Source organism: Mustela putorius, unplaced genomic scaffold (assembly GCF_011764305.1).
Source record: "Mustela putorius furo isolate JIRA1106 unplaced genomic scaffold, ASM1176430v1.1 tig00000868_pilon_pilon_pilon, whole genome shotgun sequence".
NCBI lineage: Eukaryota > Metazoa > Chordata > Mammalia > Carnivora > Mustelidae > Mustela > Mustela putorius.
The window spans coordinates 1,218,148-1,243,539 of record NW_025421502.1 but is presented as its reverse complement, the minus strand read 5'-3'; the positions used below and the strand labels follow the sequence as shown (position 1 = coordinate 1,243,539).

At 34.3% G+C, this 25,392-nt stretch overlaps 1 protein-coding gene across 1 annotated transcript in view; it reads right to left on the bottom strand.

Moving 5' to 3' along the window:
* LOC101692992 (N-deacetylase and N-sulfotransferase 4) overlaps positions 1-25,392 on the bottom strand; it is a 138,733-nt gene that overhangs the window by 99,666 nt on the left and 13,675 nt on the right. Inside the window, exon 2 of the mRNA XM_004748022.2 lies at positions 21,591-21,745. Within this exon, the coding sequence (XP_004748079.2) occupies positions 21,591-21,745 (155 nt within the window). The remainder of the gene's footprint in view (positions 1-21,590; positions 21,746-25,392) is intronic.

The following is a 25,392-nucleotide window of genomic DNA, read 5'->3' as shown; positions in this document are numbered from 1 at the left end:
TTCTCTGAGTTAACATCTCCTCAGGTATTTTGTAGGAAGAATAAGAATTCAGTTGTTTTTTTGGAGAAGAATTATTAAAGGGGGAGAGTCACAGGAGGTGACGTCAAGAGTCAGGGTTGCTGCAAATAACCTTACGAGTTATATACTGAACAACTCCTGGGGGCACTGTTCATATTGATCATGCTTTCATAGAAACTCTCTAATGCAGCATCACTGCAGAGAAGGAATAGGTGTGGATCCTTTAGGTCCTGGATATATAGTGCAGCCACAGGATTGGATGACTGATTGAGTAGAAGACACAAGAGAAATACTCAACTTTCAGGATAGGGTTTCTATCAAGTGAGACTGGAAAGTTAAAAATTAAGCAGGTTTTGGGGAGAAAGATAGGACATATGTTTGACTTCAGACATCCATTGGATATGTTAGGTAGGACGTCAAATAAATATGTTTAGGATTCAGAGGAGAGAGTTCAGCTGGAGATCTAAACTTGTGAGTTAATAATACATAATATAAATTTTATTTAGAGTCATAAGACTCATTAGGATCATCAACAGAATGAATGCAAAAATAGAGAAGTCTGACAGATCTTGGGGTATTTAACACTACAAAGTCAGGGAGAAGAGAAGAAATCCAGGATATATACTGGAATATGTATCTGGAGATACTGGAGTTATCTCAAGTGAGATTAGAGGAATATCAGGAATCCACAACTAAAGGAGAGCCAACTGCAGAAAGTGATCAAAGAGTCTGAATGTTGAGTGCTGCTAACTGATGAAATAAAATGAGAAACTAAGAACTGCACATTAGTTTTATTATTGGATGTGCACTGGTGAACTGGATGAGTTCAGACAGATAGGTAAAGGGAAAACACATTGGAATGAATTTAAGAGAGAATATGAGGGCCTGTGATGGAGACAGTGAGTATTAACAACTGTTTCAAGAAGTTTCACTAAAATGGAGAGTCTAGAAAAGGTGTTGTAGCTGGAGGGAGCCTTAAGGGAAGGATTACCTAAAGATGGGAGTAATAGCAGGATGTTTGTACAGAAAGGGGACAATTGCTGGAATAATGCTCTTAAATACTTGGAATGGGGTGGGATTGGGTGTAAAGTGGAGAATTTGGTCTTTGTGTTTCTAGTTGTTTTATTCATCATTTCAAGGCAGAAGCCAAGAATGCGTGCTTCCCTCACGGGATGCCAGTCCACAGTTTGTATATATGTCATTATTAAAACAGTTTATGTTAATAAGTGGTACCAATATATTTCAAAAACTTTTAGTAAATAATTATGGCCACTAAGTAACTCTGTAAAAATTATTATGATTATATATATTTTTTGTGACTACATTAAAATCATACCTATTACTGTATTTTCATTTTGTTATCATCATGTTGAAGGGGTAGATATAGTAATGGAAGTAGTAATGTGGAAGTTTCCCCCCCCCTTTTTTTAAGATTTTACATATTTATTTTGAGAGACAGAGTGCAAGTGAGAGAAAGTGCATGAGCAAAGGAAGAGGGATAAGCAGACTCTTCACTGAACAGTGACTGTGACACAGGGCTCGACCCCAACACCCTAGGATCATGACCGCAGCCCAAGGAAGAGGCTTACTCAATTGAGCCACCTAGGTGCCCCTGGAATTTACCTTCTAATTTATTGATTTTTTTTTTTTTTCAGTGAAGTAAGATCATCAGCTGAGAGTGAGGATCGGGGGAGAGGTGGGGCAGTTCGCAGAGAGGAGGCAACATCCTATAGAGCAGGATGATGAACGAAGTGAGGCCTTGCAGTATAACTTCTGGGAAGCTTTGGGGGTCTGCCTGAGGTCGGTGGTCATGGTTTTACAGTGGGAAAAGTCAAATGTTGGCCCCAGCCAAACATTTAGTTTCAGGGGTACTGGCATAGACTAGGTGGAGATTTGGATTCAAGTAAGGCAGAGGCTTTGCTGTATGATGAACCAAGAAGTACAAAGGAGTTCAGGATGTATTCAAGGGGAATGCTTATGCTGTTTGGCTCTTGAAATAAGCAGAATAAGACAGAAAGCAAGAACCTGAGAAGAGGGGAGGATGGCAGAGATGTGGTATGAGAATATCTCATGGAACACCAGACTGCACTTCAGTACTTTTCTCCCTCACTGTTGCCTCTGCTACATGGAAAGATTTGGTTCCAAATTTAATTTAGTAACAAGAGAAACAGTACCACATATTAAGTATTTAGAGCTTCTCACAATGCCCTTACCGTGAAAGAAATGATAACATTAAAGATTCTAAGATGTGTTAAGAGTCAGATGGAAACAAAAATAGTACTATCCATCCCATTATGTCACCATTTCTATAGTTACTGTAAGACACATGCAAAAAGAAGGTACTCGAAATAATTTTGATGAATACAAATTATACTACCTTCACAATATGTTTCATTTGTAATTTTATCTCAGCTATGCCTAATTTATCTTGTCATATCTTCTCTTCATTCTTAATACCTAAAGAATGTATACACACTATATATTAGCTATTTTTAAATATTTATTATTATTATTTATTATTTATATATACTTATTATTATTATTATTACTTTATCCTCCACTTGCCTATGTTCATGGAATAAAGCATTACTTTAGGTGGGTTGGTTAGGGGATGTGTGTGTGTGTGTGCATGTGTGTGTGTGTGTGTGTGTGTGTGTGTGTATTTTTGAAGTAGATATATTGAAGAGGGCAACCTGCACTTTTTAAGGCTGGCTTGAATGCCCTTGATTTTATGATTTTGAACACATTTCCAAACCTTTTGGGTGCTTACACAATTATATAGCTGATGGGTTGGAATCAGTAATTTAAACACATTACTTTGCAGATATAGATTTGCATAAACTATTACTTTCTCTGAGCAATGGAATATATTTTTAGTATTATTTTCTAGTACAGCTGATATTTCTCTTAGGAGTCATTTTCCTCTTAATATCAACTTAATGCATTTATGGAAAAATGTGTTAAACATTTGGTATAGGCATGTGCCATTCCTCAGGTTGTCAATTCCCTCCCCAACCCCAAAATACAGGGTCTTATTGCATTTTAAAATCCTTCTGTGACATCCAGTGCCTTCTCAAAGAGTTAGAATATTCATATCTCTGATTGTTTCTGGTATTAGGGAGCCTCTACTACCTGTGAAATAGGTTAAACTTCATTAGACAAAAAGTAAGTTTATGTTAATAATTGGCACCTATATATTAATAAAAAACCCTTAAATTATGATCACATGAGTAACTGCCTATACAGATGATTACATTGTTATGCTTTTCTGTAGATATATTGACATGTTTCAGATTAAAATCATACAAAATATTATATTTCCATTTTATTATCTTCATGTTAAAAGGGTATCATATTTGGAAATCAAAGCATTGATGCAGTTCTCATCTCAAAACAACCTGACTTCAAGCACTCTAATTCTCCTGTATTATCAATCAGCTTTACCTCTCTCCACTGTCAACATGCTTGGAAGCAATTTCTCCCATTCCCATATTGCTCAAGTGACTGCAGATATGACTGCAGGGGACTGAGGTGTCAACTAGAAAGAGGTAATCATGGAATGATGAAAATGTTCAGCCACTATGGATAAAGTATGAAAGAAACTACCAAGCTGAAAGGATTTTTCAAACTGAAAAAGGCAAAAGAGAAAAAAGAAAAGAAAAATATGTGGTAACAATCACCTTTGATGGATTATCCAATTTGAATAGGGTTTACTGGACACAGCAGGAGTTAAGTAAAAAAACAAACAAACAAACAAACAAAAACCTTGAAAATCTTGGCTCTTGGTTATTTCAGTCATTTAATAATTAAAAACAAGTTTGGTCAGTGAAGCAGTTAAATTAAAATCTATCAGTGAAAGTTAATTATGCTATTATTGACCATCCTAAGAAGCTACTCACAAAACTACTGTTTTGCTCAAATCCTGTGCCAGAAAGACAAAAGTGAAAACAAAAAGCAGTGGCTTAATAAGGAGATGAGGTTACTTAAGTAATGGGAATTTGGGAGATAAGCAATGGGTTCAGAGGTTCAAGAATGCCAGAAGTGTGCTCTCTTATTCTCTCAACCTTTCCTTCATAGTTTTAAGATGCCACCTTAGTTCAGCCAATAGGACCAAACACAAGGCAAAACAAAGGAGCAAAGGGTAGGAGGGAGAGCATCAGCTGTATCTAACCTGCTTTCCTGGAGCCTCATACCACCATTTATTCTTATATCCACGGCCAGAAATATGTTAGTAGTCTCCTATCTGAAATAAAAGATGAAGAATCAGTCCTTTACCCAGACACTTGGCTCCACAAGCAAACTTTGGGTTCATTCTGAAAGGAAGATGTAAAAAAATGGGTACTAAGTATTCATTTAGAAGTGACAACCAAGGACTAAAGACATCTGTTCCCTGAAATGGGAATTCCCATGCCCTATTGCTGAGCGGTTCACTTCCTAATCTTATGTACAAAAGACACACAAGAATAATGAGCTAGACGGCTAGAGAAGAGCAATGAATTAGAGTACATTAATTAGGAACATTGGGAGATGATAGAAAAATCTGGAGAATTAGTATTTCAAATGGTAGACAGAGTTCTATGCAAAGGTGGTCATGCGGTTGGATTTAGGTCGCTGAGGCCCTGAGGCCTGGAGTATAAAATTTCTGCATATTCTGGCCCCACAGGAGCTACTCAGGCTCATCTCCTAATTCCCAACTCAAAGCTTTCTCTGACACCAAATCAATTTCTTCTTCCTTTTCTCAACATTTTATGCTCCTTTTGGAAACTCATAAGGGTAAGAATTACCAGAAATGTATTTTACGTTCTACAAATTTCATACGTTCAAGGACACAAGAGATTACCGATAATCCCTGATGGATATATGTGTGTTAATTACAAATTCATGGAATACTGTTCAGCATTATGATTGCAATACGATATACTTTCCTCTGGATCATTATATGTGTGGGCCACAGTTTGACAAACTTTCACTCTGAAGGGCTATGTGGTGAATATTTTGGACCCTGCCAGCAACATAATGCCTCTGTCATACATTTTTCTTTGTTCGTTTGTTTGTCTGTTTTTTTACAATCCTTTAAAAATGTAAAAACAATCTTTAGTGCACCAGCCATATAAAAACAGACTGCAGGCCAAATCCCAGAGACAGTAGTTTCCAGACCCACTGATAGGTCACTGCTGAAACTATATAAATTTTACTAGGAGAGTGGAACACTTTATTTGGGCACTATCTTGTGCTCTTTGCACATTGTCTTTCTGTCTAGGTGCTCCTGTCCTGTCTTCTGCCTCAGCAACACTCAGTTTTCACTCATGTTATCTCAATGGTTTGTCCTGTTTTTTAAAAATTTTACTTCCCTTTATAACTAACCAGTGTCTCCTTTGTGTCTATATAAAGCTCTGTACATTTTTGTCAAAAACCACAAAAGACTATCTTATTACACTTAAGTAAAATCCCTGAGAATAAGCAGCATCTCATTCATTTCCACATCCCTGATATCAAGTAAATACTTAGCAGATAATACATATTCATAAATTGTCTGTTGAGAAAAAGGAAGAAAGAAAAGAAGAGAGGAAAGAAAAACTAGTATTTTTGTGTTATTTGTAAAAAAAAAAAAGGAAGTAAGATAGGAAGGAGCAAATGAGTGAAGGAAAGAGAGAGTTACTTTTTCACACTGGAAGAAGTATCTGAACATTTTTTAACATAATTGGAAAGCAATAATTTCAGAGTCAAGAGTTCACATATACATGAATCAATGCTTTCTAATTGTTTTCACTTATTTCTTTAAAAATAAAACTTTTGGTGATGCCTGGGTAGCTCAGTAGGTTAGGTGTCTGCCTTTGGCTCAGGTCATGATCCTGGGGTCCTGGAATAGAGTCCCATATTGGGCTTCTTGCTCAGCAGGAAGCCTGTTTCTCCCTTCCCTCTGCAGCTCTCCCTGCTTGTGTCTCTCTCTTTGACAAATAAATAAAATCTTTAAAAAAGAAATTAAAAAAAATACAACTTTTATCATCCATGTTCATTTTTCTTAGAATGTTTGGTAAGATACTAGTCTCTTTTAATTATTAAAAATTAGTGATCATATTCAGTTTTCAATTATGGATAGATGGAGAAATAAATGAAAATATCTTGTATCTGTCCCCAACTTGCATATCACATAACCTTGAGAAACTCATTTGGTGGTTACCACCAATCTTTTATTTCAAAAGGAATGATCATATGTTTCTGGAAGAAATATGGTGAAATGATGGTAGCCATGATGATGACAATGATGACAAATATTTTTTGAAACACTTAATTGCCAAATGCTTTGCTAAGCATTAGACATACACAAACATGTATATCATGTAATCCTCACAAAAACCTCTGAGGTACAAACTACTATTACCCCATTTTACATATTTGAAAATAAAAAGCACATGAATTTTAAGTTGCTTGCTAAGGTCACCCATTTAATAACTGACAAAGATGGAATTTGAATTAAGATAGGTCTGAAGCCCAAGGCCTGGGCTTATCTAATACACCGAACAATTAGGCAGTGGCCTGCGCAGGGTAAACTCATGTCACGAAAGATTTGTGTGTGTAAAAATAGCTAGGGTTTTGTTTTCTTCAGAGCAACATAACTTTGTCTTCTGTATTTTGGGCACAGTTTACTCTTCTATATATTATAAACAAAACTTAATATTTACAAGAAATATTTATTTGCCTTAAAGCAAGTATATTAAATATTAATAACTACTTTAAGCATTTATCAGCTTATCTCCTAGGGGGAAATCCTCTGCTTCAATTGTTTTATATATCGGCACTTGAAAAGAATTAGATCCTCTAGTTAATCTTAAAAGAATATTTAAATGCATAAAAACCATAAAGTAGAAGGAATGACTTCCAAGGTTTTATATTAACCAAAAGTAATGATAACAAGGTGTTCAAAAGAGATAGATGCAAGCCTTGATAGATTTACACTTAAAACATTTTGAATAATAGGCATAGTTCATTTCCTTCAATTATTGCTGCTTAATATTAAAGTTAATTTTGTAGGTGGCATTTATTCCTTTGAAGTTAAATATGTTCAGAAATAAAATAGCTCCTTGATAGAAAAAAGATGTTGCAACTAAAATAAGAATTTGGGGGATAGGTGGGTCTGATGTTGCCCTCAGCTAGGAAAATTGAATAGATAAATATGTATTACAGAGATTTTCTAAGGGAAATTCTTTCATCTACCTGCCAATACCATACCAGCAAGTCAAAGACTTACCATGATACAACACATGACAACAAAAGCCATTTTTTCCCCTCTAAATCCATTGCTAAGCAGAATGAATAATAATAGCTAATGAAATACCAATTTTAATTTTCAGGCAAAAAGTTTATGCTATTCTTCATATTGTAGGTTTGGTGAAAGTAGGAATTGGTGAAAACCTTAGAGACTGCTTGAATAAGTTAGCTAAGGACTTTATTAAACAACATCATTCCACTTGTAAAAGGGGTAAAAAATCTCCTGGAAATGGGTAGCTGAAAGAAAAATAAAAATATTTTCACTAATTATGTAATAAGCTGATCATTATACGACTTGCACACTTCAGTTTTCCGTGTTAACCTTTTAAGTTTTTATCAATAACATCTACTTCTCTCAATACAGAAAGAAAAGTCTATGTTCTTCAACAATTTTTCACTTTGCAGAAATCATTTACATATTACCTTAATTATCTGGACTATGGTTTAAAAAAGAACACTAGAAAAACAGGGCTCATGAGTTGGTTCCTTTTGCCTACTGGGTTTTCCCAGAGATCATTAACTTTTGCTTGGGGCGGTATACGGTACAATTGACAGATTACTGGATTAGGAACCCCAAAGTGGTGTATGGGTTCACAGTTGGACCATTTACACAGGAGCTCAGTTTTCTCATTTGTGAAATCGAATGCTTTAACTATCACTTTGGAAACAAGGGTAAGAAGCTTGCTGTATCTGATTTCCAAGCTTAAGCAACTCAGATTTATAGAATTTTAGAGATAGCACAGACCTCAACGGTTGCCTAGTTTGACCTATTCATTTTAATAAAATGGGACTCTGCTGCTATACTTAGATAACATGATAATGGCTAGAAGAGAAAGTTCTCAATCTTATAAACCATAACTTGGAAAACTTGAAAAAGTAGATGCAAAAATTCAAAAAATTTAAGAACACAGTTTAAGAGGAAATAGTTCACATATTCTCAGAAGACTCTGAGAGCACAATAAAATCATTTGTATAAACAGTGAAAACATTTAATCTTTGTGAAAAATGAGACATGATGCATTTATTAATTTGAAAGCAATGTTACATATTTTAGAAAGTTACTCTCTGAAATGGTTAAAATAATAAATCACCCAGATTCTAAAGGTTTTCAATGACAAATGGATAAATCTCACATTGTAATACACATATTCCATCTTGATACAGCATATATTGAAGATTGAATCTATAGGTGTGTGATTTTGAGTATCGCAGATAAAACACACGAGTATTAATAAGAAAGTATAAAGAATTACAATGGACAGGGCACCTGGGTGGCTCAGTGGCCTCTGCCTTCAGCTCAGGTCATAATCCCAGAGTCCTGGGATGGAGCCCCACATCGGGATCTCTGCTCAGCAGGGAACCTGCATCCCCTTCTCTCTCTGCCTGCCTCTCTGCCTACTTGTGATCTCTGTCTGTCAAATAAATAAATAAAATCTTAAAAAAAAAAAGAATTACGATGGACAAACTATTGTCATGGTAAAGGAACATGGTGATACATAAATTGTGCCTATAAATGATGTTTTTGAATAATATATGAGAAATGTATGCATATTTAGCATAAAGAGAAAAAATAATTAATAGTTATAGTGATGAAGAGATATCTCTACTGACCACATGGTGTATATACAGAAATACTTTTAAACTGTTATAAAATGCTATCTGTAAATAAATACTCTGCATTCAGTAACAAAATCATTTATATGCTCATATAAGAGAGTTTTTAGTTTCCTGGCTGCTCTTCTATAACCTTCCCACTGTGATTTTATTATTTTCTTCCTTCCTAAGACCATTTTGCTCATCAGAGGTTTCCAATAAGTATTATTATATATATTCAAGATCATAACGAATATTCCATTTACTACACATTTAGAGAATTTTTACTGCTCTTTCTTCCAAGGAAATGCCATTAATATTTGATTTCATTATTTAATGCTCTTTAAAACTTAAAAATACTTTTTGCCTACCCTGCTTTAGGATTTAAAGTACTGTTACAAAAAAACCCAGACATAGTAGATTTAACAAATGATTTCAAAGCCACAGTGGGTTTTAATTTGAAAACACAGTCTAGAAATTCTAGCACATCAGGGGAAGTTACTGGAGACTTCCAAGTACCAGCCATTAAAGTATCAGATGGGAACACGGAGCACGGGAAGCAAGGGGTCAGTGTGAAGGCCTTAAGGGCTATTTTAAGGTAGTTTGGAGGGCTTTGAGATAAAATGCGACAGGATCCAAATTAGAAGTTAACAGGCCACTATAGCTGCTTTGATGAGAATAGATTCAATAGGCTCAAGAGTGGAACTGGACACTAGTGGGGCGCTATTGTAAATTAGTCAAGATGTGATGGTAGAATTCCGACTTCTGGACAATTCTGACAACCATAACTTACAAAAATTATTTTAAAAACAACCATTTAGGGGTATCTGGGTGGCTGAGTTGGTTAAGCGTCTGTCTTCAGCTCAGGTCATGATCTCAGGGTCCTGAGATGGACCCGAGTTGACAGACTCTCTCTGCTCAGTGGGGAAGTCTGTTTCTCCCTCTTCCTCTGCCCCTCCCCCCACTCATCTTCTCTCTTCCTCACTCAAATAACTAAATTTTTAAAAAACCCTAACCATTTAAAATCTCTGGAAAAATGAACTAAAAGTGTACAGCAAATGAAGAAACATTATTCAAGAAAATCTATGATGATTAGAAGATTAGTAAGAACAGTGAAAATATATACCAACTGAACCATGTACCCACACCCTTCCCCACTTGCCTCAGTTTAGAATGACAAAATTCCTACCCCAGGACAGTGCAGCCAGAAACACAGGGGTTTCTCTCTCCTTGGATTCAGTCTAAAGCTGTGATCCTCCCTGGAAGTGGCAGGCCTTGAGGATTTCTCATTCCCCTAGCTCTGTGCACAGAAGTTCTACTTTAGGCAAGAGCAACTAAGAGATCTAGAGCTCTCTTCCTCAGTTGTATCTCAGATGCCAGAGACCAATAATACTGAAACCATGATTTGTCCTTGTTCCAGCTCAGTTGTAGGGTGGTCGTTTTAAGCCAGGAAAGCTGAGCTGAGAAGAGCAGAGTCTACCATCCCAATCTACCACCCTGCTCATAAATCTTGTCACTTTGAGAGAAAGAGGTCATTGTTCCCACTTCGACTCCAGAGCAGTGGGTGCAAAAATTTTCCTTAGGAGGAGATGGAAGTCATAGAAAGAGAGAGCTCCTAAATTCTCTCCAAGGGAAGTGATATTATTTGGGACAGAGTATGGAAAAGTTCAAGCCTAAGGTCACCCTTGAAAACAATAGAGATTTTGATGGGAAACAATTTAGAGGAGGCTGCTGTTATTTTAATTAAAATTCACAATAAGCTAATAATAGACCAAACAAGAAGTTTATTGGAGAGAACCAAGGAAAGGGATAGCTAAGAACACTCCTGTGGTTGGAAAAAGTCTCACAGACCTACCTCAAAGACTACTTTCTGCGAAAAGGAATGCACTGTATTAATTCAGACTATGGTAAAGTCTGCACCTTAAGGCAGTGAAAAACCAAGGAGCATGCTGCTAGTAATTAATGGGGTTTCAAACTGGTAAAATCAGGAAATAAAAAAAGACAACACTGCTAATTTTATAAAAATCAAAAGAGCCATAAGGGATATTATGAACATTCTATGGCAAAAAATTAGGTAACTTAGGTGAAATGGATAAATTCATAGAAACACATGAAATACTAAAACTGATTCAAGTAGAAATAGGAAATCCAAATAGACGTATAACAAGTAGAGACTGATGTAATAATTTAAAAGCTTTAAATTATTAAAAGCCAGGCCAGGAAATTTCACTGGTGAGTTCTATCAAACATGTGAAGAATTAATACCAATCATGGACAGATCCTTTCAAAACACAGAAGAGGAGAGACCATTTCTCAACTAATTCTGTGAGGCTAGTATTAGCCTACCACCAAAACCAGAAAAAAATATCATAATAAAAGAAAACCACAAACAATATCTCTACAAATGCACATGCAAAATCTCCAGCAAAGTACTAACGATTAAATTCAGCAACATATAAAAAACATTACACACCAGGACTAACTGAGATTTATCACAAGAATGTAAGGTTAGTTTAATACCTAAAAACTGATTATTATAATACATTATGTCAACAAAACAAAGGAAAAAACATAACCAACTGAATAGACCTCCCTCAAAATGTATGAAGATGCCAACATTCTTTAATCCACTGAGCCACCCAGGCGCCCCGAAGATGCCAACATTCTTTAATAATAAAAATACCCAACTAGGTAGGAATAGACCTCAGAACTTCAACTTGATAATGGGTATCTATGAAAAACCTCTAAGTAGCATCATGCTATGTGGTGAAAGACTGGATGCTTCTCTTCTAAGCTCAGGAATAAGACAAGGATTCTTGTGCTTGCAATTTCTATTCAACATTATATGGGAGGTTCTCACCACAGAAACTGGACAAGAAAATGATATAAAATGTATCCAGATTAGAAAAGTAGTGAAACTATCTCTATTTATAAATGATAAGATCTTATATATAAACAATCCTGAAGAATCTACTAAAATAACTCCAGAACAGTAATTGAATTCAGCAAATTTGAAGGTTATAAGTTCTATATACAAAAATCAATTGCATTTCTCTAAATAAAAATAAATGATGTGAAAGTGAAATTAAGTAACAATTCCATTCACAATGGCATAAAAAAGAATACAATACTTGGGAATGTATTTAATAAAAATGTGGAACATGGATTCTGAAAATAGAAAATATTGTTGAAAAAAACTAAGGAAGACAAATAAATGGAAAAATAGCTCTTTTTTTTTTTTTAAAAAAGATTCTATTTATTTATTAGACAGACAGAGATCACAGGTAGGCAGAGAGGCAGGCAAAGAGAGGGGGAAGCAGGCTTTCAGCTGAGCCAAGAGCCCAATGCTGGGCTCGATCCTAGGACCCTGAGATCATGACCTGAGCCAAAGGCAGAGGCATAATCCACTGAGCCACCCAGGCACCTCAGGAAAAACAGCTCTTGTACATAGATCAAAAGACTAAATATTGCTAAGATGGGAGCATTTCCCAAATTAATCTGTGGATTCAGTGCTATCCTGTCAATATCCTAGCTAGCCATTGTGCAGAAATTGATAAGCTGATTCTAAACTTCTTATGAAACTGTAAAGGACCCAGAATAAACAAAACAATTTTGAAAGAGAAAAATGAAGTTGGAGGACTCACAATTCCCAATATCAAAACTTACTGTGAGTATATAGTAATCAAGATGATGAGATCTAGCACAAGGGCAAGCATAGAGACAAATAATAGAACTAAGAGTCTAGAAATACTTCTTTACATTTAAAGTCAATTTACTTTTGATAGAAATACCAAGACAGTTTGGTTGGGGAAAGAATAGTCTTTTCAGCAAATAATGCAGGTACAACCGGGTATCCACAAGTGAAAGAATGGAACTGTACTTCACAAAAGAATTAACAAAATGCATCACAGAACTACACATAAGAGTTCATACTCTGTAACTTACAGAAGCAAAAATAGGAGTACACTTTTATGACCTTGGATTAGGCAAAGCCTTTTTAGGGTTGACACAAAAAGTACAAGAGACCAAAAAAAAAAAATAAAAATATTTAAAAAAAGGAAAGATAAATTGGACCTTATTAAAGTTAAACTTTTATTCTTCAAAAGACACAGTTCAGAAAGTGAAAAGACAATCCACATTTGAAGAAAATTTTTGCAAATCATAAGTCTGATAAAGTATTTGTATAAAGAATACACAAAGATTTCTTGCAAGTAAGTAACAAAAGGCCACTAACCCAACTAAAACAATGGAAAAAGATTGAATAGATATTTCTCCAATTAAGATATATGACAGCTAAAAGGCATATGAAAAAGAAACAACATCATGGTAACATCATTACCATTAGGGAAATGCAAGTCACAACATAATTTGTGTACTTTGTACCCACTAAGATGGCTATAATAGAAAAGACAGTTAATAACAAGGATTGACAAGAATGTGAAGTAATTAGAATCCTCATGCCTTGCTGGTGGGAATGTTAAGTGGTACAGACAATTTAGAAACAGACTGGCAGTTTTTCAAAATGATAAAAATAGACATACTATATGACTCAACAGTTCCACTCCTAGGTAAATATAAAGATAAGTGAGAATATATGTCCATACAAAAACTTGTAAGTGAATGTTTGTAGCAGTATTATAAATAATAGCCAAAAGGTAGAAACATGTCTATCAACTGATGAATGGATAAATAAAATATAACATAAATATAGCAATGGAATATTACTTGGATATAAAAAGGAATAAAGTACTGATATAAGCTACAACATATATTAACTTCAAAACACTATGCTAAATGAAAAAAGCTAATCATAAAAGACCACACACATATTTTATGATTCCATAAAATAAAATGTTCAAAATAAGCAAATATATAGAAATGGAAAGTATATTAATTATTTCCTACAACTGAGGGAGTTGGAGAAAGGGGAATGACTACTGATGGGTACAGACATTTTTGGAGATGATAAAGATGCTTTAAAATTCATTTTGGTGACGTTTGCACAAATCTGTGAATATACTAAAAATTACTAAAGTTTATACGGATGAATTATATGATATGTTAATATCAACAGCTATAAAGCTGATAAAAAAGATACAACTATAACTTAGGCTAAGTAGTTAGTAGTATAGGTGATAAGAATTCAATGACTCTCAATATATTTTCAACTAAATGCAATGGACTGGATGAGAGAAAGAGAAGTGTTAGATAAATCAATGCTTTTGGCTCAGTGGGATGTAACTGGCATTAACTTCAGACTAAAGTTTTGGAGTTTAATGTTTTAGTTCATATGCAAATATTTTTCAAATTAATGATAGAATAAATGTGGCTTTTATCATACAGGAGTCCCTATGTCTCTTATTTCTAGTTAGATGTGAAGGCAAGTTTCCATAATGACTTCCAGTGATTTCTGCCTATTGGTATTCACTATCTTGTTGAATTCTCCTCCCTTTGATGATGTACTTACCTAATGACTATCTTCTAATGAGTAGGGTATGGTAAAAATGATGGGATCTCATTTCTGAGATTAGGTTAAAAAGTTCAAGATCTCTCAAAAGTTCACACAATTGCCAAAAATGTTTCACAATTATCTATGCTTTGGTGTTTTGCTTCTTCACATTTCAATCAAATCCTTCATGCTTATGTAAGTGTCTATTCTGCTGAGTGCACAGAATACCTTGTTCATTACTGAACTTTCAAAATACATTATTTACTATCTAGTGAACTTTCATTAAGTCAATATTTGGTCACAATTTTATTTTTTTTTAAATATTCTTACTTCTCTACATTTTCTATCTTTGAAATACCCTTTTAACTATAATTATCAAGGTTTTTGATATCTTGTATCTGTTGTACAGTGTAAGTGTATATATGCATCATTTAGTAAAGATACAGACATAGCAGCTATTGAAAGGCAGCTCCCTCAGTTTTCTATCTTTGGGCCGTGAATTCCAATATGACACCCCTTTTGTTTTTTATTTATTTCTTTATTTTTAAGATTTTATCTATTTATTTTCAGAGCACAAGCACAAGCAGGAGGAGCAGTAGGCAGAGGCAGAAGGAGAAGCAGGCAGATGAGCAGAGAGCCCAATGCGGGACTCGATCCCAGGACTCTGAGATCATGACCTGAGACAAAGGCCAATGCTTAACTGACTGGGCCACCAAGGGGTCCCAACACTCCCTTTATTTTTTAATTAAAACCTCTACATAAGTGATATTTAAAGATTTTCTATCACTACTCTTTGATGAGTTTGAGTTTTTATGAGAACAGTTTAAATGTCAGCATTTTTCTTATCAGAAAAGTTGTCTAATTATAAAAAAATATATACCAAATCCATAAATATGTGGAGCACTTTAAAAATAGAATTTAAAAACTTAACCCTTAGGGTTCCTGGGGGCTCAGTCGGTTATGTGTCTGCTTTAGGCTCAGGTCACAAACTCGGGGTCCTGGGATCAAGCCTTGCATCAGGTCCCAGCTCAGTGGGGAGTCTGCTTCTCCCTTTTCCTCTTCTCTCTCCACTTGCTCATGTGCTCTCTCTCAAATAAATAAATAAAATCTTTAATAAATAAATAAACAAATAAAAATAAAAACCTATGGGGACGCCTGGGTGGCTCAGTTGGTTGAGCAGCTGCCTTCGGCTCAGGTCATGATCCCAGCGTCCTGGGATCGAGTCCCACATCGGGCTCCTTGCTCGGCGGGGAGCCTGCTTCTCCCTCTGCCTCTGCCTGCCATTCTGTCTGCCTGTGCTTGCTCTCTCCCCCTTTCTCTCTAATAAAATAAATAAAATCTTTAAAAAATAAATAAATAAATAAATAAATAAAAACCTATGCCTTTACTTCAAGAATTCTTATTTACTCATAAATAAGATGAATGATTCTTTAACAAAATCTCAAGAAAAACACATAGTTATTGAAAAGTTATCATTGAAGACAAGTTTATTTGTTTGTTTTGTTTTGTTTTGTTTTCCTTCAGGATATTTATGGTCTACTACTACTGTCAGTGAACTGAAGGGGCTCATTCATTTGAAAATGTTAATGAGTCTGTATACAAAACTTCAAACAACAAAACAATATTTCTTAATTTCTTTTTCCCCCACAAATCTATTGTGGAAGAAAAATAAATAATCCTGGCTTGTGCCACAGGCACTCTTGCTCTCTAGGTTTGAAAAAGAGGTATGGGTTAAGTAAGGAATGATTTTTGGAAACATTTCCATTGGGCAATTTAATGTTAACCAATGTTCCCCATTCTCTTGAGTTTTGTTTGTCTGTTGTCAGACAACTAGAAGCATTGTTTCTAGTTAGTGAGATGGTCAAGCAACAGAATAAAAGCGAAAAGATATGGTTTACTAAAAGAAAGAATCAAAATATATTTTTCCCCACCCTACTGCCATACAAACTTAGTATCTTATAGTTAACACATCTTGGTTGACAACACTTACCATTCAACTAACTATAGTTATCAATCAACTCTGCACAAGCATACAGACACTCACATGGCATATATGTTCATGTAAGCATGTGTATCATGTAAGCATCTAAGCATGAATACAGATATATAAGCACACATAAACACATTCATACACTGCATACACATATGTTCATGGATTAAGCATGTACATACATATAACTTCCTATATATACATACATGCATTCACACCACATGCATGAATGGGCATTATTTAGTAATAATAGTGATTTGAAAACTATTAGAACTTACACTTGATTTGAGTAAAGTACAAATTACAGAATTACAATTACAAAATTAATATACAAAAAAATGTTGAGTTTCTTTGCACTAATAAGGAAGTAGTAGAAATAGAAATTGAGAAAATAATACCATTTATAATTGCACCAAAAGCATAAAATACCTAAGAATAAACCTAAACAAGGATATGTGGCATCTGTATTATAAAAACTATAAAATTCTGACAAAAGAAATGGAAGATGACACAAATGGAAAGATGCTCATGGATTGGAAGGACCAATATTGTTAAAATATCCATCCTACCGAAAGCAATCTATAGATTTAATGCAATGCCTGTGAAAATACTAATGACATTTTTCATAGAACTAGGACAAATAATCCCAAATTTATATGGAACCACAAAAGATTACAGCTAGCCAAAACAATCCTGAAAAAGAAAAACAAAGCTGGAGGTGTCATAATCCCAAATTTTAAAATATACCACAAAACTGTAGTGATCAAAACAGTATCATATTGGCACAAAAATAGACACATAGATTGATAGAACAGATTAAGGTTCACAGAAATAAACCCACAATTATATGATCAATTAATCTAAAACAAAGGGCACAAAAAATGCAATGAGAAAAAAGATAGTCTCTTCAACAAATGGTGTTAGGAAAACTGGAAGCTATATGCAAAAGAATGAAACTGGACCACTTTCATATACCATACACAAAAATAAACTCAAAATCGATTAATGTTTTAAATGTGAAATCTGAAACTATAAGACTCCTAGAAGAAAACATAGACAGTATTTTTTGACATCAGCCATAGAAATGTTTTTTTTTTTTTCTTTTTTAGATATGTCTCCTCAGGCTAGGGAAACAAAAACAAAATTATACCTTTGTGATTACAGGAAAATAAAAAGCTTCTGCACAGGAAAGGGAAATCAACAAAACAACAAGGCGACCTGCTGAATGGAAGAAGGTATTTGCAAATGAGCTATCTGATAAGGGGTTAATATCCAAAATATATTGAGAATTTATACAACCCGACACCAGAGAATCCATCTGATTAAACAATGGGCAGAGTACCTGAATAGACAGTTCTCCAAAAAAGACACAAATGACCAACAGACACATGAAAAGATACTCAACATTATTAATAATCAGAGAAATACAAATCAAAACCATGATGTGATATCACTTCACAACTGTAAGAATGGTTTGAATAAAAAAGACAAGAAATAACAAGCATTGGCAATGATGTAGAGAAAAAGGAACCCTCATGCATCATTGGCGAGAATATAAATTAGTGCAGCCACTGTGGAAAATAGTATGAAGTCGCCTCAAAAAACTAAAAATAGAAATATCATATGATTTAGCAATTCTGCTACTGGGTGTTTACCCAAGGAATATGAAAACACTAATACAAAATATATATAGGTACCCCTATACAGGTACCCTTATGTTTATTGCAGAATTATTTATAATAGCCAAGATACAGAAGCAACCCAAGTATCGACCCATAGATGAATGAATAAGGAGGATGTATATACACAATGGACTCAGCCATAGAAAAGAATGGGATCCTGTCATATGCAACAACAGGGATAAACTAGTGGGTAAAATACTAAGTGAAATAAATCAGGACAAAAATGACAAATACCATATGATGTCACTCATGTGAAGGATTTAAGAAACAAAAACAATGAGCAAAGTAATAAAAAGAAAAACAAAAGCATAAAACAAAAAACAAAAACAAAAGCAAACCAGACTCTTAAATGCAACAGACAGGTGGTTGCCAGAGGGAAGGTGGGCAGGAGGGTGGATGAAATAGATACAGGGAATGAAGAGTACACTTGTTGTGATGAGCACTGAATAATGTATAGACTCATTGAATCATTATATTGTATACCTGAAACTAATACAATACTGCAAACTATACTTCAATAAAAAATGTTACTGATAAAAAGAATGCTTTACAGTAATAAAAGCTCTTCTAAAATGATGAAACAGTAAAGAAGCAGTGTTGCAATATATTTCTTTCTTGATTTTTAGGCATATTACCACAGAAAATGAACTCTATCCCTACAGAACTGGGCAAACACTAAAAATAAAACCATTTTGATTATTTAAATGCTTTTGAAACATCAATATAAAACTATTTAATATGTCATTTGAGTCACTTTTCTAAGTGTGAGAATAATTATGCTTTTGATAATAACCCATCTGACAGCCAAGGTCATACCAAGGAATATCAGGTTGGAATACAAAAATAATAATAATAATAAAAAGAGATTTGAACACTTTTGATTTTTTTTTTCAGTTTAAATTGGTCATTTAGTTTGAAAATCTCTTTCCGTAATTGCTTTAGTTGCAACTAGATGAGTATTTCAAGTTGGTCATTGCAAATTTGTGGACTGATGTTGTCAATGATCACAGAGTTTTAGAAATGGAATTGATCAGTGGATTTTCTGGTCCAGTGCTTTTAGTTGACAGATGAGCTGATATAAATTAATTATCTAAAAACATTGTGCTTAAGAAAATGAACAAGGAAATCATTACTATTTCAGGGGAGAAAACAGAGGCATGAAGACATTATATGAGATGCTGCCTGTATTAGAACTTGTTACTTGAAGTCAGGACTAAAATATAACCTGCTGATATCTCATGTAGTGCTTCCATCCTATCCCATCTCCATACCGTTGATGATCTTGAAGTGTCATCCAGATGTGGAAAGATAATAAATTAACAGGAAAACCATTCCCTGTCTCCCTGGACAACACGCTTATTGTCATGTTTACAGCTAAAGATGGGTTTTGAATGTCAGTGCTTGTAGAGTCCTGAGAAGTTTCATCGAGGTGAACTCCAGAAGGAAAAGAACAATGTCATTTCAGTATGTGTGTTTAACAGACTTCATTTTAGTTGTAATATTTTGCCTATGTAACATATAATAAGATTATTTTTACAAAATGTATTTATAGGCTTCAGTCTAGCATCTAGCCACAGTGACTAAACAAATGTAATTGCTTGGAGTGAACTCTAAATAGCTTTCAACATTTCATTACAAAGCAATTACATCTGAGTCTTTCCCAGTGCTTATGGCATGGCTTTTTAAAAAAAGAAATTATACAAACAGGTGAAATCAACCATTACGAAATATAACCCACATGTTTAAAAAGCAAGCCTTCACAGTGAAAGTGAGATGGGGGGGGTGGTTAAGTCAAAAGATAAACAGTTTATTGCCAAGGTAACTGCAAAGAGAGAATTCAGCATGCTTACCCAAGGTAAGTTTGATTTTTGAAAAGGGAATATTTACTTAATTTTACAGTGCTATGAAGTAGTACGAATTTTATTAGACATTCCTTGAAAATTAAGTGAAGATCGACTTCTTGTAAATCTGTATTAAAAAAAAATGGCTTTTGTAAAGCAAAACATAACTGTGTACTTGTCTGGATTTTGGAAGATCATAATTGGTTAACACCTATTGAGTGCTTACTGTACTGCAGGCACTGCTCTAAGCATGCATCTTCAAATATGTATCAATCCTCAAATATGTATCCTCTGAGGAAGTTGTTACTATTCTCCTCCTTGCTATGGATGGGGAGACTGAGACACAGGGTAAGTAACTTCTGTTCAAGATCAAGCTGCCATTGATGGAAGGTTGGGATTCAAACACAGGCATTCCAGGGCCTGTGCCCATGATCTTAATTGCTTTTTGTGCTATTCACACTTATTTGTAAGGATCCTGTGCACAGATCTGACACAGGTCTGGGGATTTAGACGTGGAAAGAATGGTGAGCCATTAATATAATAACTAGGCATGATTTAATAAAACAACACAGTGTTCATTTGGTCTTAGGTCTATGTCTCCTAATGTGACTTGAAAAAACAAAACAAACCAAAAAATGAAACATTAACAACCATGCAGTGCAAACTAATTCTTTATTTTAAATGAAAACTGCTTATTTTAAGATAGGTTTTAACTGGGGCCCAGGGTCTTTAGGTATGACTATCTATTGCCACTGTGTGAAGATGTGAGAATGGGCTTCTGAGCATTTTTATGGGGAAAAAGAAATGTTTTTCCTTAGGTTGTTAGAGGGATGCATGATTTTCCTAATATGGGCAGGGTGGGCAAACTTTTTCAGTAAAGGTAAATATTTTAGGCTTTGTGGGCCATATGTGTTCTCTTTTGCAACTACTCAACTCTGCTGGAGTGCAAAAGCAGCAACGTGTGGACAATATATAAAAGTCAGAATGTGGTAGGGTTCCAACAACATTGTATTTCTGTACATTACAATTTGAATTTTATATAATTTCTGTTTCACAAAGTATTATTGTGCCTTTGATTGTTAGTTGATCATTTAAAAATGTAAAAAACAAGCAAACAAACAAACAAAAAACCTGAAAATCAAAAGTATCTTAGCTCAGGGACCAGAAAAAGGAAGCCACAGACCGGATTTGGCCTATGGGCCATCTGATAATTGGGTAGACATGCAAATTCTCAGGCCTTTCTGGGAATCTATTGAATCCGAAATTTGAGAATTGGACCCAGCAGTCTGTGTTTTAAAAAATCTCTAAGGTGAAAAGGATACATGCTGCAGTTTGAGAACCGCTGGTTCTCAATCATTGCTCTAATGATTCAGTTCATGCATCCATTCATTTCTCCTCACAATAAATGCTTTTTGAGATGTAATTATAATGCATTAGGAATACAATGGTGAAAGTACTAGATTTCCTCCTCATAGGTAAAAGAATAATTCTTCCATAAAACAAGATTGTAATTGACAATGACCTACTTTTTGAAATACATTTTATAATAATACATAATGGTCCTATACATATAGACACACAGGCCTAAAACAAAATAACACAAAGCAATATGTACCCTAATATGTGTGATGCACTTTCTGATATTGTCTGTCTTATCTCTGTTGTATTTAACCCAGTAAATTGATTTTATAATACACTGATACATCACAACTCATAGTTTGAAAAATATTGCAATAAAATATGCTCACCAGTGCAAATTCCTTGTTGAGAATCATCTGTTCAACCAAAGATGACTCATTGTGGAAGAGATGAGGCTGCATATGGCTCCACATATGAGGAAACCACCAGAACTCATCTACAGACCTAAGCAAAAGGTCATCTCCTTCATCTTCCTCTTCAGTCCCTGTAAAACATAAAGTTAAAAGTGGTTTCAATGAATATTTCATATTGGTTTGAAGATGATGTTTGTCAGATTTTTGTTATTCTTCTTATTACTGGTACGTAAATCCTATTTTGTTTTGCTTTAATAATAATAAAAAGAAATGACCATAGTCTAAATACATTGAAGGCAATGTGGCTGGGGGTGCGGATGAGTTGGAGTAGATAAGATAGCCCCAAGTGCAGATAGTTGTTTGGTTTAGAATTTAGGGGTACTTTGTCACTGACACTGTTTAGGATTACTAGCATTCATTGTGAGAAATGAATAAACAGACTTCATTTGAAATAATTTATTTTTGTTTTAAGATTAATAGCTGATAATTCTCTTCCTGATTGCCTGCACAGGGGAAATAGGCTCAGAGATGATTTTTTTATTCTTAAAAATATTCTTACATGAGAGTCTAAAATTGAGTTTAAATTTGACTCATGAAGTTTGTTAATTTTTTTCTGATTAGAAAAATAACTATATGCTTATTGAATAAGTGAAAAAAAACACAGACTAGTGATATATGAATCTCAAAAACAAAGCAAAACAAACACAAAGATCATTATCAAGAGCTAACAAGTGGAAACATTTTGGTATTTTTCTTTTAAATCTTTTTCTACTTATTTTTTAACACGGAGGATATTAGGAGGTGGAGAGGAGAACTGAGATGGGGGAAACCAGAGGAGATGAACCATGAGAGACTGTGGACTCTGAGAAACAAAACTGAGGGTTTTGGTGGGGAGGGGGGCGGGGGATTGGGTGAGCTTGGTGGTGGGTATTATGGAGGGCACGTATTGCATGGAGCACTGGGTGTGGTACATAAACAATAAATTTTGGAACACTGAAAAGAAATAAAATAAAATTAAAAAAAGAGAAAAAATGTGAAGTGTGTAAACCTGGTGATTCACAGACCTGTACCCCTGGGGATAAAAATATATGTTTATAAAAAATAAAAAATTAATTAAAAAAAATTAAAAATCATGCACAAAGTCACAAAAAAAAGAGAAAAAAGAAGTTAAAAATGAAGGTATCCTACAATTATGTTTGTCAGATTATGTTTGTCAGATTTTTGCACTACTAGGTAATTACCCCATAGATACAAATGTAGTGATTCAAAGAGGCACCTGCTCCCCAGTGTTCATAGCAGCAATGTCCACTATAGCCAAACTATGGAAAGAGTTGAGAGGTCCATCAACAGATGAATGGATAAAGAAAATGTGGCACGTCTATAATGGGATATTACTCAGCCATATAAAAGGATGAACTCTAACCATTCAGATTGATGTGGATGGAACTAGAGGGTATTAGGCTGAGCAAAATTATCATATGGTTTCACTCATATGTGGAACATAAGAAACAGGGCAGAGGACCACAGGGGAAGGAAAACAAAATGGGAAATCATCAGAGAGGAAAATAATCACAAGAAACTCTTAACTGTAGGAAACAAACTGAGGGTTGTTTCAATTTACTGGGTTAAATACAACAGCTAGAAATTCAAATTCAGTTCTGAGTCAAAGTAAGTGTTTTTTTCCACTGTATCAATGACTTTTTAAATTATATTCAAGATATTCAGAGTCTCATTTCTTAGTCTAGAGTGTTCTGGGGGCAGATCTGTGTCCCAGATGGAGGAGTTAGATGGTGAAATCCATGCAGAAGAGCCAAAGTCAGGAGTTTTTCTGGGTCTGAAATTCTGAGTGTTATATGCAACTGATGAATTACTGAACTCTGTATCTGAAACAAATGATGTACGTTATGTTGGCTAATTGATTTTAAATAAAATAAAAACCAAATTACTGCCTATTCAAAAAAAAAAAAACGAGGTCACACTGTATAATTACTTTTGTATCCTTACATTTTTAACATAAATATGAACATAAACATTTACTATTTTGATACCGGTATTTCTTAAAACTCAAACAATGAAGTTATTAACATAATAGAAACTTGATTTGAGAACTTAAAACTAATGTAAAGTTTTCACGGTCTCTTAAGAAAATTTGTTAATAGTGTTCAAGGCATAGTGAAAACCATTTGTCATGTTATAAGTGAAAAAAAAAAAGAAAAAAGAAAAACTTACTTCCTAGAAAATTCTCTTTGTTGCAGATACCAACAAATATTTTCACTGTATGAATCATACAGTTTTTGCACAATTTTATGATATACAGTCTAATTTTAAAATGTCTTGGATGAATAATGTAAAATTAATTCCTATTTGTTCTCTAGATACTCTAACTAAGTGAAGTAAAATAAAAGATTCTATCTTAGAGTGTGACATGTTTTTCTTTAGTTTATTTTCCCACAGTATAGTATGTTTTATAGATGGCTGCTCAATTTAATACTAAGCAAATAAATATTAAAAGTACTTTTCAAAAGAATCTTCTCCAAATGCTTTATTTATGTGTCCCATGATAAAGATTTCACTGATCATGCAGTAAATAGTGCTCTGAAATGGTTAAAGTGTGTATTTGGTATCAATAAATACAGAAGTAGAGTCCCTGAATCTGTCACTTAATTGACTTTGTGATCTTGGACAAGTCAACTTTGGATCTTAGTTTCCTGGCTTAAAATGGAGATATAAATATCTATATCACTGGGTCTTTGTGAAAAATCAATGAGATTGATTTATTAAAGCACTTAATACCATGACTTGCAGATAATAAGTACTTTGTAAATATCAGGATCTCTTTCTTCTTAAAAATATATCTATGTGTTTATACTTATTGTGTTCTAAATTTATATATTTTTACAAATTATTGAAAACATTGCTTGCCCAAATTATTAATTTCTTAAAGTCAGAGATTGAATTCCTTTAACTTGCACTGTATTATGCCACTTCTCCAGAGCAATGAGTAGGTGAGTAATTTGATTCAGTCAATATTAATATAATGTCAGTGAACTTTAGAGCTTTCATATGGCTTCTGAAGTGCATGCCAACTTTTGTATGTATTTATGTATATACATTATTTCTGGGATACAGTTTATAATGCATAGTTCTTAAAGGATAGAAGGACCATCAGGTTTAATTTGGCACCATACTACTTGGAGAAGTTGTTACTATACAAAGAGTAAAGAAAAAGAAGTTTTGAATGTGATAAAGTCTAATGAATCAGTTGAGCAGAAACAATCCTGAATTTTTATTAACTTTAGCTAAAATTGTTAGTATAATGGGGCTTGCAGTTCATTGACTTTGTTTTTTTTTGTGAGATATATTTTTAATTATTTATGATATTATACATAAATTTTTAAAAGTATGTGTGTATGTAATGGATATCAATTGGTATCAAATATTTGTGCCCAAAAGTACCCTTTTTATTTTTTTTTAATTTTTTATTTTTTATAAACATATATTTTTATCCCGAGGGGTACAGGTCTGTGAATCACCAGGTTTACACACTTCACAGCACTCACCAAAGCACATACCCTCCCCAATGTCCATAATCCCACCCCCTTCTCCCAAACCCCCTCCCCCCAGCTACCCTCAGTTTGTATTGTGAGATTAAGAGTCACTTATGGTTTGTCTCCCTCCCAATCCCATCTTGTTTCATTGATTCTTCTCCTACCCACTTAAGCCCCCATGTTGCATCACCACTTCCTCATATCAGGGAGATCGTATGATAGTTGTCTTT